The sequence below is a fragment of the Poeciliopsis prolifica genome, unplaced genomic scaffold, assembly GCF_027474105.1.
Source record: "Poeciliopsis prolifica strain line A6 unplaced genomic scaffold, Auburn_PproV2 SCAFFOLD001, whole genome shotgun sequence".
NCBI lineage: Eukaryota > Metazoa > Chordata > Actinopteri > Cyprinodontiformes > Poeciliidae > Poeciliopsis > Poeciliopsis prolifica.
Window position 1 is genome coordinate 11,180,001 of NW_026562376.1, and position 18,037 is coordinate 11,198,037.

At 38.8% G+C, this 18,037-nt stretch overlaps 1 protein-coding gene across 4 annotated transcripts in view; it reads left to right on the forward strand.

Annotated features, from left to right (window-relative positions):
• Window positions 1-18,037, forward strand: part of frmd4a (FERM domain containing 4A) — a 117,798-nt gene that overhangs the window by 19,389 nt on the left and 80,372 nt on the right. The window contains exon 1 of one of the 4 annotated variants that reach the window (XM_055041740.1): window positions 4,275-4,496. The exons of 1 other annotated variant lie outside the window; for it this stretch is intronic. In XM_055041740.1, coding sequence (XP_054897715.1) covers window positions 4,464-4,496 — 33 coding nt within the window. In that variant the 5' untranslated portion in view covers window positions 4,275-4,463. Of the gene's footprint in view, window positions 1-4,274; window positions 4,497-16,983; window positions 17,104-18,037 lie in introns of those variants that run through there. 2 more of the 4 variants (XM_055041690.1, XM_055041715.1) reach the window with 2 other exon arrangements.

The window sequence follows — 18,037 nt, forward strand, 5'->3', positions numbered from 1 at the left end:
CTGAATTTTATTTTCCAATTTAAAGGCATTCAAACATGAAGAACTCGGTCTGATATTTAGTCTGAATCATGAATAGGAGCTTTCCTTCCTTCCTTCCTTTTCTGGAACAAACTGAATATTGACAATGTGTTGTTAGTAAGGACAGGTCATTCCCGCGTCGATGTTGTTGGGCTACAGAGAAAAGACGATCCTTTCCATAGCATGAGGGTCAACCACAGATTTCTTCAACTCTAGTGCTATTGATTTAGTTGTAACGTTAAGGCCTTATAAGTAGGTGACAAGGCCGTATACAGACATGTTGGTCCCTTCTGTACACAGCTTGGAAACACAGTAAATATGTATTTTAATAGGGAGCAGACAAAAACATACAAATCTGTCATTGAGACAACAATTCAAATACTTTAAGTCGAAGCATGAAGAGGGAGAGACGCACATCTTGTCTTCCCTTGATGTGGTTGAATTGATAATAGTTGCAATTAAGTCCACTGTTTCCACATTGTGTTAGTGTTTTCAGTCGTGGTTAATTGCTCTAGCCTATGGGATATCTGCTTTCCACTGTGTAATTGCAGCTCTCTACAGAAAAAACAAAAAATAGAGACAATTATGGACTTTCCTACAATTTTCTCACATATTTCATCTTCTTGAGTCCTGCTTGAATTACATTACTGAACAAAATGTACTGTACCAAACATATCAACAAATGAAAAGACGAAAGCCTCACTGGCCCACTCACCGAAGCAGGTTTTGTTCGTTCACATCTGTGTGGTGGAAAAGTCACTAGGGATTAATTTTGGGGTCCAGCTGGGGTGTCAGGGATGTAAGTGAAGGGGAGAGAAGGCAGTCGTAGTAGGGGGATGGGAACCGTAGGGGGTTGGGATGGGTTTCAGGATATTGTGCACTACAGTGCAATCAATGTGCACTGCACTGTGCACATTGTTCTGTGATTGTGGTGTTTATCACCCACTACATCCCAACCACCTATTCTTTATAGTGACTGGATATGGTCGGGGGTTGGCACGTGAGGTAAATGTGTGTGTTCTGTGTGTGAGTGTTGGGTTTGCTGACAGGTTCACTGTCAGCAGGAATGCATGATGGTGATATATGGGGCTGTATGTCACTATGGCTTGTCAGGAACATGCACAAAAGCATCAATCTAAAAATATATTGTAAATAGGGAGGCCTTACCACAAAAAACAATAATCTTTCCTTAAAGGATATATTTGGAGATAAAATAAAGTAAAATAGTAATTTATATTTTGAGCTGGTATTAGAATAGAGATTGATTTGGGTCGAATGACATCTCTAAGCTTAGAGGTCTGCTAATTAATGGAGTTTGAGCTCTTCCAGTTGTCTTGTCCTTGGTGACATTTCATCCTGCAGCATCATTGGCACCTGTGTTTCAGAGAATTATGTTTAGGTAATGTATTCATGTGTGTTGGATGTGTGGGTGTGCCTTCTGTTTGATACAGTGTAAAGACTATTTGCTTAACACATTCTACTGATTTGAATCAGTCATGATAAAACCTAGATGGAAAATTTTAGGCTTCAGTTTTAGCTACTTAACACTTCTGATTGTTTGCCTTTAAGACAAAATGAAATGTCTGGGTTTACCTGTGCGCTCAGGGCGTGTCCACATTCCTGCCTATTCAAGCCAACAATAGTGAGGAACAGTCTCCCAATGGAGACGGACCCAAGTTGGCTAGAAGCAAACCAGACATTAACTGGCAAGAGTGAGACTTGGCAAAAGAGAAAGGGCTTAAGAGTCTATCCGTTGGGCACTAAAAACTCAGATAAAGCTAATGGTACAATTTTTTTAGTTTTTTGTGTTGAATTTAACTTTATTCTGTTTAAAAGATCTTGCCTTATGTCCAGTACTGATCCACTGTTAATCCAGATTAGGATATTTCCTTTCTGCTTTTAAGGAATCACTTTTTTGATATTAAAAAGTGTTCTCACAATTACCTTTTTGCTTTGAAAATCAAAGGTAAAAACAAATAATGAAACACCATTGTCTGCATTAAAAACAAATCCCAGTCCTTCTCTATTCTCTCTACAGAAATGTGTATGTTCAAGCTCCAATAGGTCTGTCACCTGCCGCTTTAGTGTTATTGATCATACCCTCACTCTGTTGTGCTGAAATGTTCATGCTCTCTCAGCTGGCCGGGGATCAATGCTGAAATGTGACACAAAGCTCCAGTCTATCTGCTTTTTGATCGATGCAATGATCATTCGACATGTAAAAAATGTGCTGACAAAAGTCAGCGAGTCAGCTGTTAACCACCACATGGAGGGGTTACATGCCTTAACACTGTGAAAAGGGTGGTGGTTGTTTTTGCAATTCGGATGCTATTCATTGTAACATAGGGATTACTTATATTTAATGCCACTTGTAAATGCTAATACACAAATTTCTTTGAATTACAATAAATACTACACACTGACAGCTTAGTGATGAGAAGCACTCACTTTCAGATTTATGCTGCTAATAGGCTGGTTTTCTAACTAAATATATTCAATAGGGGATATGTTAATATCAAATCATCTGTGGAAATATCGGTGAACTTCTTAATGACTTTAACAATTCACACAGTAAAATGTGAAGATTATTACTATAAAATTATGTGCAGCACAAAGGATTGAAAGAACATCCCCAGTGATATTCTGTCATCATTAATTTAGTAAATTTAACACTTTTTTGGTCCTATCTGGGTCAATGTGGAGAGACCAGACTAAAAATAATTGAGAGACAAAAAGAACAGCATGAGAGCGAATGCTTCACTTGGAGTCATGCAGTTCAGGCAGAGAGGCATGTCAAAGTCTGCAGGCAGCCACCTGAACCCGAGTGTGTCATTTCACTTCATACTTAGATCCAACACCTGTGGCAGGGAAAGACTGTGGATGGAGGAATGCTCAGATTTGATTATTTATTCTAGGTTTTTTTTAAGCACTCAGTTTCTTTTTGCTGCTGCTCTTATGAACATAGTTCTCATGGCAACAACTGAAAACACGGGAGAACATTTGTACGTGTTTTTATCTTTCAAGAGGACAGACAATATTACAGTTTGCGGCCAGAAAGCACTGGAGCTATTGGTCTTTCTTTACAGCAACTCCTAGATAAACCAGAGGAAAAAGAAAAACACATTTATTTGAGGGAAGATTATGAAACTGAGAACCAGTTAAAATCTTTTGGCTTCTATCAATTTATGTTTTGCTTTTAGTCTTTTAAGGATAGGAGGGGGCAGTATGAAAATGTTGAGATTTAATATTTACATAAAGTAGGATTGGACCTGAGTTAACACAATAGAGCTGATACCGCCATGATAATATCAGGTCCAGAAGGGAAGTCCCTCTCCTCTGCAACTGTCTCCAGATCATGATGGAGGATTCCCATGCCAGAAGTGATGTGTCGTGTTTCCAGTATATTTTGTGCCAACCCCAAGGTCTTCTTACTGTAGGAAATGCATCCACACTGCTCTGCAAGTACAGAAGACCAACAGTGTTTTTTGGTGTGTGTTCACTCAGTATTTTTTTCTTTTAGTCCTGGTCTGGGATTGGACGTGTGTTGGTGGGGAAACCCTATATGTGACTGAACAGGTTGGAAAGCAACGAAACAATGCTTAATATTTGAATTGGTGACTCATGCCTTGTCTATTATGAGAATAGTGGTTGATCATGTTGCTAGGCAATGAAGAGCCACTATTGTCTAGAGGGACAATGGTGGACCAAAGAGTGCCCTCTCTTTTTTTTTATATTCTTCTTTCTATCTAACGCCATTACTTTCAAAAACGCACAGGCACTATGAGCGTATGTTCTGTCTCGCCTCTCAAGTTGGGTGGGAATTTGGAGTAGACCATCTACGTGAAGGATTCACAAACAGACTGAGTGGATGAGGGACAGAAGAAAGAGGGAAGAGAGAGAGCCAGCAGACGGAGACGGAGGTCACTACGGCTAAAAAAAAAAAAAAAAAAAAAACGACCTGCAATCATTTGACACATTGAAGGGAACAAATGTAGCTGGCGGCACCGAGGGAGAGCAAGGCAGGGGGAGAGAGATAAGCTAAAGGATGTAGAGAGAAAGGTAGAGAAGAGAGAGACCCTTTATGGACATTGCACATTAACAGCACAGAGGTTTGCAGGGAAGGATCACACATCTGCTGACAGGTTGGAGATAGAAAGAGAAGCACCAGGAGTTTCTCACTACCCTCTCGCCTCCTGCTTCAAGCTGTGTGCGTGTGTGTGTGTGGGTGCATATATGCCTGCACACACTCCCACATTGCACACAGACTCTCTGTGTGCCTGTCAGCGTGCTGGGCTCTCTGGGTGGGTAGAGAGCTGTAGCTGAAGAAGAGATGCTCGCTCAGAGGATGAGACAGCGTTTCTAACAGGATATATTTGCGGATTGGGATAATACACCGACACAGCTGAGGGGGCCCAGCAAGCCCACCGGAACCAACCGAATCAGCTATGGAGGGACTACTGTCTCCAATGAGGACGAGGGTGAGTTACCACGGAAATTTCAGAAAATAGCAGCTACTGTTTCATCCATAAAAATCTAATGGTAGAGACTAATGTTAGAGAGCATGTCTGGAGAGATGCGCAAGGAAGTATGTTTGCATTGCGCAGGAGACAGAGATCCAAAATGCAGTTTACAAGCAGTGAGTGATTGCATGTATGTGTGTGAGCAAAGATTAATGAAGCAATGCTCTGAAAGAATGACTCAGTGTTTCAAAGTGGTGCCCATCTCCTGTCAGCACAAACTGCTGGCCTTTGGATTTAGGCAAGTGACAAAAAGGAGTGGAGACAAGAGTGCAAGGGAGGAACTGGATGCTGATTGTCCAGTGATTTGCATGAATTTCTGAAAGTGAGGATTCACTATTGTTCTTGTACAATATGACCTTCTCTGTATTAGGGACTCGCATCTCATCCAAAATGGTGTAAGTGGGATAATGTGTTCAGTGTCAAGAGAAAGGATTACAAAGGAAGTAAAAAATGAGAAATGTATCAATTGGAAAAAAAAAAAAAAAAAAAGATTGGATTTGGTCATTTTCACACACCTATCAATTTAGTTGCATCAACAACAGTGTGTCTTTATCTGAAATGGTTTGCTACTGGGTAAAAAATTTAATTGTCAGCCCAGACCTAATATAAAATTGGAAATAGGTTTCAACCCAAAAATCCAGAAAATAGTCTAACAATACATTTTTCTTTTGTAAAAATTGCAAAAAATGTCAAAAATCGCATTTCAATCAAATTGTAAATACATTCCAAATAATTATATAAAACAGTGCATGAAGTTCACTGTATTAAAATTGGTTTAAAAGCTTTCCATCTTTCCATCCAAGGGTTGCATTAAGTCACATATTTGCAGCATTTACTCCTCCTGGATGAGCATGACAATCACTTGTTTTGTGTCATTGACTTTGCAGCCATTCATGCATGTATGTAGCAGCAGTGGAGAGGAAAAACTCCCCCTTTAATCAGAAGAAAGATGTTTATTCAGTTAATATGCTAACTATTAAGTAATTAGAGCAGGTCTCCTTCTTCTTTCTACTGCAAGAGCTGTTGTGTTTAATGATTAATGAATCTAATCTAAACTTTTCACTGTAAAGAATGAAAAGAATAAGCTTTTCATTTTACAGTATTTCTTCTGCTACCCTATTCTTGCCCAGAATCAAAAAGATATTCTAACTTGGCCTTGTCTTTCATGAATCTCTCTTTGTCTCCCATGCACGTTTTACCCCTCCTTTCACTGCTTCTGATAAAAAATTTAAACAAAACTTTAAATGGGAAAAAAATAATCACCTTTATTAGTATATTATTTCAGATTTTATTTTTGAAATACTAGATAGTATTGCTTCAGCCTTGACTTTGTGAGCTTTTAAACCATTGATAGTGTTATTATGCATGACCACCACCTGCTCATCTCTCCTCTTTCACCTCTACAACTCATGTTCCTTTTCGAGTTTCCTTTTGTTTGTTTTAATCTCATTCTTTCTTTACTTCCGTTATTTACATACTGCATCTCTTTTCAAGCCAAGAGTTGAGCTTGTCTGCCCACCTGTCTGTCTCTCCTTCTGCCTGTCTGCCCCTTGCCCTGCTTTTGGCAGGTAATATGAGCATTATAATTGGTGTTTGCAGATCGGCTCGTCATCTAATCCAAAGAGAAGCGCTAGCAGGGTTTTTTTCCATTTTTTTAAGCTAGACTTGGCTTCTGTAATATGGCATAGAATCAAGACTGTGCTGTCTGCGACTCTGGCCAGATTTTTGCTTTCTGGCAAATCTATTCGAGTCATTTTTAATAACTAAATGTTTTTTTGATTAATCTTCATCAGCTAGAATGAACTTCCCATAGCCGGTAGTTGATATACACGTATCTCTGTCTAGGCATCAAAGTGAGTTTAGCAGATTTGCGAATAGGGGAATGATGATCAAGCAGAGGAGTCTGTCAAACTTTGCCCTGCATAATCTTCTGTTAATGCCTTTTCACTTGGCTTCAGAGATGAAAGAAAATATCAAGCATGGACATGAATTTAAATTTTGGCAGCCTTTATTTCATCAAATTCATGGCAGTTAAAAAGTTTTACAACATTATATTAATTTATTTGCATATAAGACAGAGTGATGTTTTGTCTTTGTGGAATAGTGAGGTACAAGTTGCCAAAGAGCAAAATTGATGTACGTTAAATTTGTACTGTATTTAACAAAAAAGTGCAGCAGTATATTTTTTTTGAACCAAAGGACAAACAAACATCTTTAGATCACACTTGACTTTAAGAGTAACAACATGAATGAGTTTTTCTTTAATTTTTATGGATCAATCATGAGACTTTTTTGCTTTTATATTTATTATTATTTTTTCTGTGGCTTTCTTTTGTTTGCTTTTCTTTTCCTATTACCTGTTTGATTATTTATCTTTTTGGTTGCTTTTATCGTCACATTTATTCATTTTGCAATAATAACAATAAAGAATAATAAGACACTTTTCTAAAAAAAAAAAAATTACAGCACATAACTTCTCTCTTCCTAACTTCACACACTTTTCAATTTTGCTGTAAACATGAAGGACTTGTTTACGTCTTGAAACTATAGATCTGAACAAACAGAACATCTAAAGACTTAAAAGAGAAAAGACCCCCGATGGGAATTCCTCTTGTGTCTTATTTATGCATATAGGTCAGTAGGACAAGGATCTGAAGCTTCAGAAAAATCTCTCTGGAGATCATGTGGGCTGTAAGTGTGTGTGCTGTGTATCAATTCTCTAATCGGCTCATGTGTGCACGCTAATCAATAGGGAGTTGTTATCTAGAGATTAACCCTGTCAGTGTTCTATCAGTTCAATCAGAGAGATTCAGCTGCTTCTCCTTTTGTTGCTCTGTGTCTGTCAGTATCCCCTGTTTTGTCTTCTGATGTCTGTCACAAACCTTTACCTTTCCATTTAAACTATAGACTCTTTATCTGCAACTACAGCGTCTCTCATCTGTATATGTAAGTCATAATCACCATAACACCTTCTCTCCTCTTTCATTTTGATGAAATACAAATTTTTTATTAAAATGCATCAAACCCTCCATGTGGTTCATTTTCAAAGTTGGCAGCCTGTCCTGAGAGTTAAGTCAAGGTAGAGAGGAGAGAAACTGAGCTACGGGGAGAGTGACCAGACCCGTGGCCTTGAATCCCAACCGCCTCACTGCTCAGATGACAATAATTATAGGAAAAAGGTAGAGTTGGTGGACTAGGGGTTCTGTCGCAGAAGGTGGAATCGTCTTTGGCAATGCACTCAGACACTGAGACACACACATTCACTATGTGCCGATGCACAGCAGGTTATCTGGCAACATTTAAAGGCCAAAGAAAACAGCAGAAGGATGTCTGGTGGCTGGAGCCACATGGGCGACATGCAAACAAACACACACACCCATGCACGCACGCAGCCACAGACATGGACACACACACTAAAGCATGTACATATGCTTATTGAATATAGAGCTTCATGTCCCAGCTGTCATCTGAGACACTATCCTGTTAATTGTAGACGTTAGTTTTGGATAAGATGCCAAAGGGACTCAAATTCCTGTCTGAAAAGTTGTAGCTGTATTTCTGTTTCAGATTATGTGCTGCGCATCTTCTGGCTGCTGTTTATTGACCAGAGTTTTCTAGCAAAGCTGTAGCATTTTCAGAACAGGAAGGTTTATATTGAAAGTGATTCCAACCAGGTGGAATCTATTTGCTCATTCAATAAACTCTGAGGGCAGCTTACTTAGTATCTGAAAAAACAGGACTGAATACAGCTGAACACTTCACTTTTGAGAAACTTGTAAAGCTCATAAGGGTGATTTATTTTTTTTTTCAGATTACAATTTCATCCTTTAGTTCTCAGTCAAATTCCTTGAAGTCATGACAGTTTTCCATAAAGGTAGTTGATTTTCTTAATATCTCTTTTGAATATCGTGCCTCATTTTCTACCAATACTGACAAAAGATGTAAAAGCAAAAAACAATTGTCTTCCACATTTCATTCACATTGTTTGAAAATGTGAATGTGTGCGTGAATATGTGCACCTTGCTGGGTCAAGCATGTCGAATGTTCTTTTGTCCTGTTCAAACAGCATAAAATGTACAACCAGCCAGGATAAAATTCAGCCCATGAAGGACAGCAGCAATGGAAATTTTCCACTTCACTTGCTGCAGTCTGTCTTCAGGCATTTTTAAATAATTTCCGATAAGAAAGCAAACAAATGGATAGTGATGATAACTTTACCCCATGCAAGCATTAATTTAGTGTATCATTGTTACAGCCAGTGTTAAAAGGGCCTTCACCAATCCCATTATATACATTGGCTCTATCTGTATAATTGCATCAAATAGATTGTCCCAAGGGAGAGTTTTATTGGGCAGCCATGAGAGAATAGCAATTGGAAAGTTGTTTTTTTTCATGCTGTTATGGTCCCATGTTCACACAGAAATTTACAAGAAAAGAGACATAAATATAAATGTTGATCAAATACAAGACCAGGCTCCCCCGATGCAGAAAATACTCTTTGAATATTTTTATACTCTTATCATAGTCTTTGAATATTTTCACATTTTGTTATATTAGATCCTCAAACATTAACGTGTCTTACAACATTATATTAGTAACAACATTATAATAATAACTCAAAAATGTGACATATATACTAATATTTGGCCTCTCAGAGTTGATTTCTTGTAGTTTGTCTGCTGCAAATACAGCCAGCTTTTCATATCTTGAGACCCATTCAGAAACTGAAGAACCTCAGTCAGTTTGGATGCAGAGCATCTGGAAAGAGCAAATTCAGTTAGTTGTCATCATTTTTGTCTGAAGTCGATTTAGGTGCACTTTTCTTGGTCCTTCTAGACATATGAATAAGTTTTGATCTGATCCCTTCTACTGTAGCCTTGACTGTATTTTTAGGGTTGCTTCTCCGCTAGAATGTGATCATTTGTTCTTCTGTTTTTAGCTCTATCTTTATTCTCTTCAATCCAAATCAGCTTCCATGTCCCTACTGAAGAAAATCCTCCCCACAGCATGATGCTACCTATACCAACACAGAGAATGATCCAGTCAGATTGATGAGTGTAGAATTTTGCAATTTGGTCAAAAACATAGATTTTCATCTTTAATATATTTGTTTTGCCCCCTGTGCAAAATACAAACTCCTTTTATCCACTGATTTCCCTTTTCTTTATCTTCTTGTTCAATTGAATTTCCTTTTTATTGCTTTTTTCTCATTCCAAACACAGATTTATATTTTCTGGCCACTATGTTCACAAAGTGAATGCTACCTTTAAACAATGAGTTTAGCAGCTGTTTGCACACTGCCTACTTAATAATGTCTTCTCAAAGAAGTGAATTTGAGAAATAAAAGATGGAGCCATAACAGCTTCCTTTATCCTGGAGCAGCATGCTGAGGAAACCTTTATCACTTGAAACCCAACATGTGGCTACATTCTGTCTCCTGCGGCCACTGCTTTGTTCCACTTCTGACCTGATCACATGAAGCGAGGTATACTATTATGATTACAAATGCAGCCTGCAGCTCATACTTGCCATCACTCCTCCCACACCATAGAGACTCAGGTTCAGTCCCTGGCTGCAGTGTTTCTAGCTCCCGGCGTTCATGTTCTTTTGAGCGTAATTAGTAAAGTAGGAGCCTTAAAGCCCCAAAGGAGTATATATTTTTTTATTTCATTTTATTTTTTTGTACTAATGGCCTCCACTGGTGGGATATAGGCATTAATGTGTGGTTTTACTGCCTCCAGGTGAAGCTTATACCTGAAAGATGAGGTTACTTACCATGTCATTTTTATTACAGCTATTTTCAGATATACAGAGGAAGCTTGCTGCAGCAAAAATTGCAGTTCAGAAGAGGCTAAGCTTCGATACCAATTAGTAAATGCATTACTATCAAAATAAGCTTTATGTTTGAAAGTGCATTCATCTTTGTTTGTGTCCCATTTTTTTCTTAATGTCTTCCCCGTACACTGATGCAAGTTGATGCAGTAATTCATGTAAAAGGAAGCATGATCAGTTACTCTGACATTGCTGTTTGCGCTGCCTTTTTATGGTAATGTAAATATTGGTTTAATTTTCTGAAAAACCAAATTTTGTGTTTTGACTCTTATGTCATTCTATGTGTAATAAATCTGTAATTGATCAGTTTTATGTTCTGAAATGAATGAAAAATATTGAACTTTTTTACAATATTGTACTTTTTTTTTTTAGAACTTTGTTTCATTAAAAACGTCTTCAGCTAAAGCACCACGTTCCCATTTTACATTTACAATTTTTATGCTCTGGTGCGCTAATGACTAATTTATGGCTTCCATACATGACTGGTCATGGAGATACTGAACACTGTACAGATGCATGGCATATTCTAATAATCTGCATCCAGAAAACATGCGCGTGTGTTGCTGCTTCGTTTGCATGCTCTGTGCGTCTGCAGGCTCAGCCCAGAGACATAGGGACCCATATGCTGCCATCACACATCTTATCAATGTCGATTTTTCAGCTACAGACTGGGCTGAGTGAATTCAAGGATGGATTGATGGAGGAGAATAAAAAACAGATAGCTTCTGGATGTTAGCTCTGAAGAGAAATAATCATTTTTCTCTTTGAAAAATGCAGTAATAACTCTGAGACTTTCAGAGAAAATGATCATCTACAGTTAGTTGGAGAAAAAAACAAAAATTTCCTGTACAAGTGCGTAGCAAATTTTCCATTTTGCATTCTCTGGATAAATTTGGTATGTTTGCAGACTTGCTGCCTGACAGTATTGTACCTCGCTGGCAACACTTCATGTTTTGCCTTTTTTTTTTTTTTTACATTAGGGAAGTGCTGCCATATATTCTGTTACCACCTCCCTCCCATGTGTAGACAGCTGCCATTTCGCTGAATTAAACCCAAATATGAAATCACAGTTGCCAGACGGATGCTCATGCATTCTCCCAGGGACACTTACATCATCCTAAACGTGTCTCTGACCCTCTGTGCTCTCATTATGGCTTGTTAAAACAATTAAAGGTGACGTGTGTCAGATTTATAGCTCATGCTCGTGTGTGTCTTTGGGTTTGCACATGTATGCATGTGGGTTTTATTCTGAACAGATGTGAGCATCTGCCTCTGCTGCTAAGGCTATTAATACATGTCTAGAGGTGTTTGCATGTTTATTGCTGCAGCTGTTGATGTTTGATGCACTCTAATTATATGTACCTTGTCTATCCAAGTTGTCTGACAACCCAGTTTTTAAATATACATTTAACTTTGCGGAACAGAAATTGTTGGTGTCAAAATTTTATTTCACCTTGAAACTAGTTTACAGATCTTCTCCTGAAGTAGTTTGCAAATATTAAAGCTCTATCTTATAAACCGATAAGGCATTTATCTGTTTAAATGGCAAAGCTGCCTGCCACTTGAACCCATTCCCATTTTCAAGAATACTCTGTCAGCTGCTGTTTCCTTTCAGACCGCCAGAGGGCGCTGCAAGATGTCATTATTTGTTTTGCCTAAGGGTCCCGTGAATAATGAGTTTTAGCGCTTGAATGACCAGCTGATGCAGATCAGGTCCTTCGGAGCCTGTGGCTAAAGTGGTGTTTGTTTTCCTGCAGCTCCTCCTGTAAGGACGAAGCTGTAAGACTCACCTCATGGCTGCAATGAGAAGGTCAAAATGGGGGTGAGGGGGAACCTCATATTGGTTAAGATTTGCTACCGTCAGGTGCAGCCTGCCTTCTCTTTATTGTATCCTTTGAGATAAATGAAGACAATAAACTAGACCTTTGGCTCTAATGGGCAGTTGTCCGCTGCTGTGTTTGAGTGCTGGCTGTTTGGCCCCAGAAGACCCAGACAACAGCAGAATTTCTACCATTCGTCATCGGAACTCTCATAGACATGCAAGCTGAGGGATCAGGCGACAGAAAGAGGTGTGCGTGGCGACCAGGGATGTGGTGGGTATATAATTAATGACCTCATCCTGCTCCTCCGGCTGTCCAAGAAACACACAAAGAGCAGCAAGCCAAGGCTTGAAATAAAGGGAAAGAGAGAAAAAGAGGGGCTAATACGTTGAAAGGGGGAGCATATGTTAAAAGCTGAGCTTGATTAATAATTACGTTGTGTCAGTGACTGAGTGGCCTTCCTATTGTTCCTGCTGTCCACTTGAGGAGCAATTAAGAGGGCTATAACCCCATGCTCCCACCCCCTTGACATCAGCCACCGCACCTTCATTTTTATGAAACTGCTTTAGCTCATTTGTTGTTGTTTTTTTGCTTTGTTTTGTTGTTCTGTTCCTTGGTTGTTTTTTTTTCTGTTTTTTTTAAAGGAATAGTTTTGTTCCAGACATTAGACAAAGGTAGATGTACAATAAGAAAAAATATTTCACCCTTGCAGATCGAATCTGTTTGTTCTTTTCGTCTCACATAAATTTTTCAGATCAAATGATTTTTCATGTCAAGCAAGAATAACTGAAGTAAATACAAAAATCTGCAAGTGCAGCTGCAAGAGTACAACATGTGGCAAACTGAGCAGGCAGTGAAGATGAATTACAGGTTACAGTTACTTAAGGATAACCCTTGATATTTATGAAGCGAAAGTCATTAAAACCTTAACCCAACCCAATGGAAGAGAGTCGGTGTACCTAATAAACCTAATAACTGCCAGGGCCACGACATTGTTGAATGATGTGAATCATCATCGATGATGATTCACTGTCTTTCTGCACAGAGCATGCAGAACGAGTAGAGCCAATATATTCTGTGAAGTTCATCCAGCTTCTCGTGGTTACTCTTTTTTTCTCTAGTCTTTTTCTTATCATTGAGTCATGAATACTGAGCCTATGGCATGTGGGGCCTGCAGAGCTTCACATGTTTTCTGACCTCCAGGATGAGCCATCAGAGCCCTCCTGGAGTAATTTCCCACAACTAGGAAAGTTCACCACTGTTGCATATTCTATGCATGATGACACCAAGTGTGGTGTGTTGGGTCCCCAGCGCCTTTTAAAATGGCTTTGTAATGATTTCCAAAGTGTTAAATGTCTCCCATGTTTTAGGTTCAGAGTACAATGACTTTTTCACATTTAGCTGGGATTCTTATCTGTTTTTCTATTGATTTGATCTTTCAGCATTCTTCATTTTGTCAGACTTGTACTATTAAAGTGATTTCTTGATTTTACATTAATGTTAGTGTGCAGAACCGAGTGTGGCTATTCAGCTAAAATATGGAGTTGATCATCACAATTAATGTTTGATTTACGAAAGGGGTCATGGGGGCAATTACTTTTTAAAAATGGGAAAGCTAGCCTTTCTTCCTTAATCATTTAAATGACTTTTTTCAATCAGTCAGCCAATCAATCAAAACTACAGTCCATAATACTTTTGTAAATATTTGGTAAAATGTAGGAAGAGGCAAGACTTTAACTTGGAGATGTTCAAACCCTGTCGGTCACTGCATCTTTTTGTTGTGCTGTAGACAAAAAAACACAGAAAGGACAAAGACAAGAGAAGGGTGGAAGGTAACTGGTCTGTCTAGCGGACAATGACGACTCCTCAGGGGGTCCGCCAGTCCTCCACCCCGAACTCGATACAGTTCGACATCCTGCATTATTCAATCTATTTTACCTACAAGGTACAGAGACACAAATGAGACCAAAGTGATGGCTTGAAATGCACAGAAAAGTGGTGAACTGTCAGTTTCAATATAAAAAAAAAACTTCATGTAAGGGCAAAAATAATGGCCTGAGGTAGCGTCAAAAGGTAGACATGCACTGCTCAAATTACCTCTCCCTTTCCTTGAACCCCAGAGGCTCTCCTCCCCCCTTCCACTTCCCTTCTCAGCAAGTCAACAAAGACAACAAGCTTGAGTGGGTTCAGCCTTGGTTTGTGTGGCAGCTGAGGAGCTGCTGCACCTGCCCAAGGTGTGGGGCCCATCTGTACAGTAACAAGCAGATTAGCCTTCTGCCTCAAGCAGGAGGTGGAGCTACAGCAGTCTGGCTTGGGTTACCGCACCCCAGGGAGAAAGTGTGCATATTTATGAAGGGTTAGAATGAGTATTTCATGTTGTCTTGGTCAAAAATGGAGGAAATGCAAGTCTGAGCGAGTGTTGGGGGATGTGTGCAGTTGCAACCTCTTAATTGTGCTTGTTTGTTTTTGGAAGACGAGATCATATTGATTCTGTGTCTATAAAAGGGAGCGTTGACAAACAACTGTCATAAAGACAGCTGCATCCTGCTCGTAGGACAGGATGAGACAAAAATCTTAAGAATGTGAACTATTCACCAGATGAGGAAACAGTGACCTAGCACTAATATTATTGTATACGTTTAAATAAAAACCTTTTAGCTGATTGACATGAAAAAAGTGATGTCTTGGTACACAAATATCAATCCAACAAATTTAGCATTGTATAGGAGATTCAATCCATAATAATAGAACACAAAAATGTAAGCAAAGCTCAGGATTATGTATAAGTTATTTTCTACTATTAACTGGTCTGTAGAGTTTTAATATGTAACAAAATCATCAAAAATTCATGTTTCACATTGCTACAAATCAGATTTTCTGTTCTGTGTGAAAATTGCAGGATTCACATGCAATGTGAGTAAGCTGCTTACACACGATTGTAAGTCCTAAAAGTTGTGAAGTCTTGCATGCAGCCATTATGGTCTTTTTAACATAGTTCTTGACATTCTGGGTTTTTTCCTTTCAGAAATAGATTCTATGCTGTGTCTATTTCTGGCCATGTTGTAGGCTGGGAAGCATCCTCAGCACAGGATAAAGTGGGCTAGGTTTACTGGGGCAGAAAATGCTGGAGCGTGACTCAATCCAGTGCCTCCACACAACCAGCCTCTGAAATATGCCTCTGTCGAATTCTGTGTGCTCAGTTCCTTTCAAACATGCACTCATTCTGCTGAAAGAGGCTTGTGCAGCATAGGGAAAACAAAGATTATGTTAGAGCAACATAAATTGTGTGCATATTTGTATTTTTAAGACCATGTTTATGTATTTAAATTTAAACTTTCCTCATTTACTGCCATAATTTTTAAAGCTACTAACTACATTTTGTCTGTAAAATCAGTGAGTCTCAATACGTCAGGTTTTATATGGTTTGCTATTTTGTTGTAAAAGCAAATCCCTTGTTAAAAAAGTCTCAATGTTTAAATGCCTTTGGTGGCACAATACAACATGACTAATCAGCTTTCTTTTGAATACATCCATTTGTAGGTAATGTGGGACACTTCAGTGCAAAACAAGTCCTACTGTGAAAACAGCAAGTGCTCATAAAACTGATTAACAGTGCAGTAAAATATCTTAAATGCCTTTTTTTCACATGGTAATTCGACCAAAATGAATACTGACCAACATGTTGTGGCCACGCTGGTCTTCGTCAAAGTTTGCATTTGCTGTGGCACACTGTTACAGGCTGACCAGACAATTACACAATCAGCTATTCCCCAATTCACTAGATGTGATCAGAATGTGAAGTAAAATGAGAACAAATAAAATACAAATGGAAAAATGTCATGTAAATTCTAAATAAATATTTAATGAATGAGTGTTTTTTATTTGCTGTGCACTTTTGCTGATGAAAAGAAGGATTAGTAGGTATTGTTTTTAAACTGTGTATGAACATGTCTTTTTCAATCCCAAGGAACGATGACGTAAAATGGAAGAGTGCATCTGCATCCATCTCTTTACGTATCTTTGTAAAAACAAAAACTGCGCTCACACATGAACCCGATGACACATATTGCACAGCACCATTCACCGGTAATGAGGAGTGACAGATCTGGGATGCAGGGTGACACAGCAAAGTTCAAATTTCAAAGAGCACCGCAGAGAATGATGAAGCAGAATCTTTTTTATCCCTCCTTGCTGTCCTACAACCTATGAGGCAAACAAAGATGGGACAAAGATGGGATTACAATGTAATAACTGGAAAATAAAGAATAACAGCTGATAGTAGAGCAGATTTATTTCTTCATTTTAGAAAAATGTTTGTGAAAGATACTGTTTATGGTATTCCACCCAATGGCTCCATAAACCTTTTCTATGTCCAGTTTGCAAGAGTAGCATTTTTAGCACCAGCATTTCCATTTTCAAGACCGACAGTAAACCTTTTCACAGTTGGATGTGAACAGGTGCTTAAGAGGATTTATCAACATGTCTTGAGTAGATACAATCTTCAAGCATCTATGTGTGTGTGTGTGGTTGGGTGTGTGTAAGCTGAAATCACTTGGAAGACATCCAAGAATTTGATTAACACACATCCCTACCTTCCAACACCAGCTGGACATCACGATCAATCAGACTCTTACAGATCTGCGCTCTCCTCACTTCCTGAAAATTAGATTTAAGGGGGAAAAGTGCCCTCTGAGCTTTTAGTATGATTCACAATCAGAGAAGCTTGTTGGGGCGATAACACGGCTGACATGCACTGTACGAGCTGCTGTGGTGGTCACGGTTCTCAGGTTCTCAGACCTGTTTGGATTACTGGGACGGTCTGCTTTCAGGAGGAATCTGGTGATGGCAAACAATGGAAATACGTCGTAGACCTCGACTTCTTCAGCGTGATTGATTCCAAGGCGCTGAATCCAGTAAGATCATTTTAAGCTAATGCAAGTTGTTACAGGGTTTTTGTGACCCATTGTTTTATGTGTACAAATAACATGAGATGACGACCAAACTAAACGTTTGTCTGTATCAAATATATCAAACAGCAAATAAGCAATTTTTCAACCACAATTGTGCAAACACAGTTGTCACATTATGAATATAAATTGTTTGAAGCTGAGGATTTCAACTCATGATGGTGAAGTGGAAGAAAAAATTGATTTATGGTTTAAAGAGTGCACAGTTGTATCTTTTACTCTGATATTAGAGTGTCAAGAAGAAGGTTGCTGTCATAAAAATTTCCCTTTGCATTTGGCCACAATCTCTTACTGGAGATCCAATAATGAAAGAACCACCTCTGGTCAGCTGGATGCAAAAATGAGCTTTTTGGCTTAGATGTGCTGTTTTCAAAATGTTGAAAACAGCATTTCTATGTGAAATACTGAACACCATCCCCAATAGAAAAAATTATGCTGGGAGCAACTAAAGGACTAAAATTGCTGAGGAGACACTTCTTTTCAGCAACATCAGGGAAGCTATTCAGTGTAGTGAGAAGTCAAAGCAATATGAATTATAAGAGAACATTAGTTAGAGGTTTCAAAAAGACATGAGACTCACCTTCCATACTTCAGATTTTCATCTGTGTTATCCGTGTTTGCTGTACTATGTGATGATTCATTACATCAACACTTGCCAGGTGACAGTGCCAATAGTTTTACAAGGATTCTCATGTGCTTTAATATACGGCTACACAAATGCAGTTTAAGTATTTTCCATTCAAGATGCCTCTAAAATAATCAGCCTCATTTTTCATTTCTGCTTTCTTCCCCTATCACCATATAAACTGTTTGGATTACGGACAGAAATCTGGGTTAACCCTCACCACTACAAGACAGGAGTCACACTGGGACATGCTGT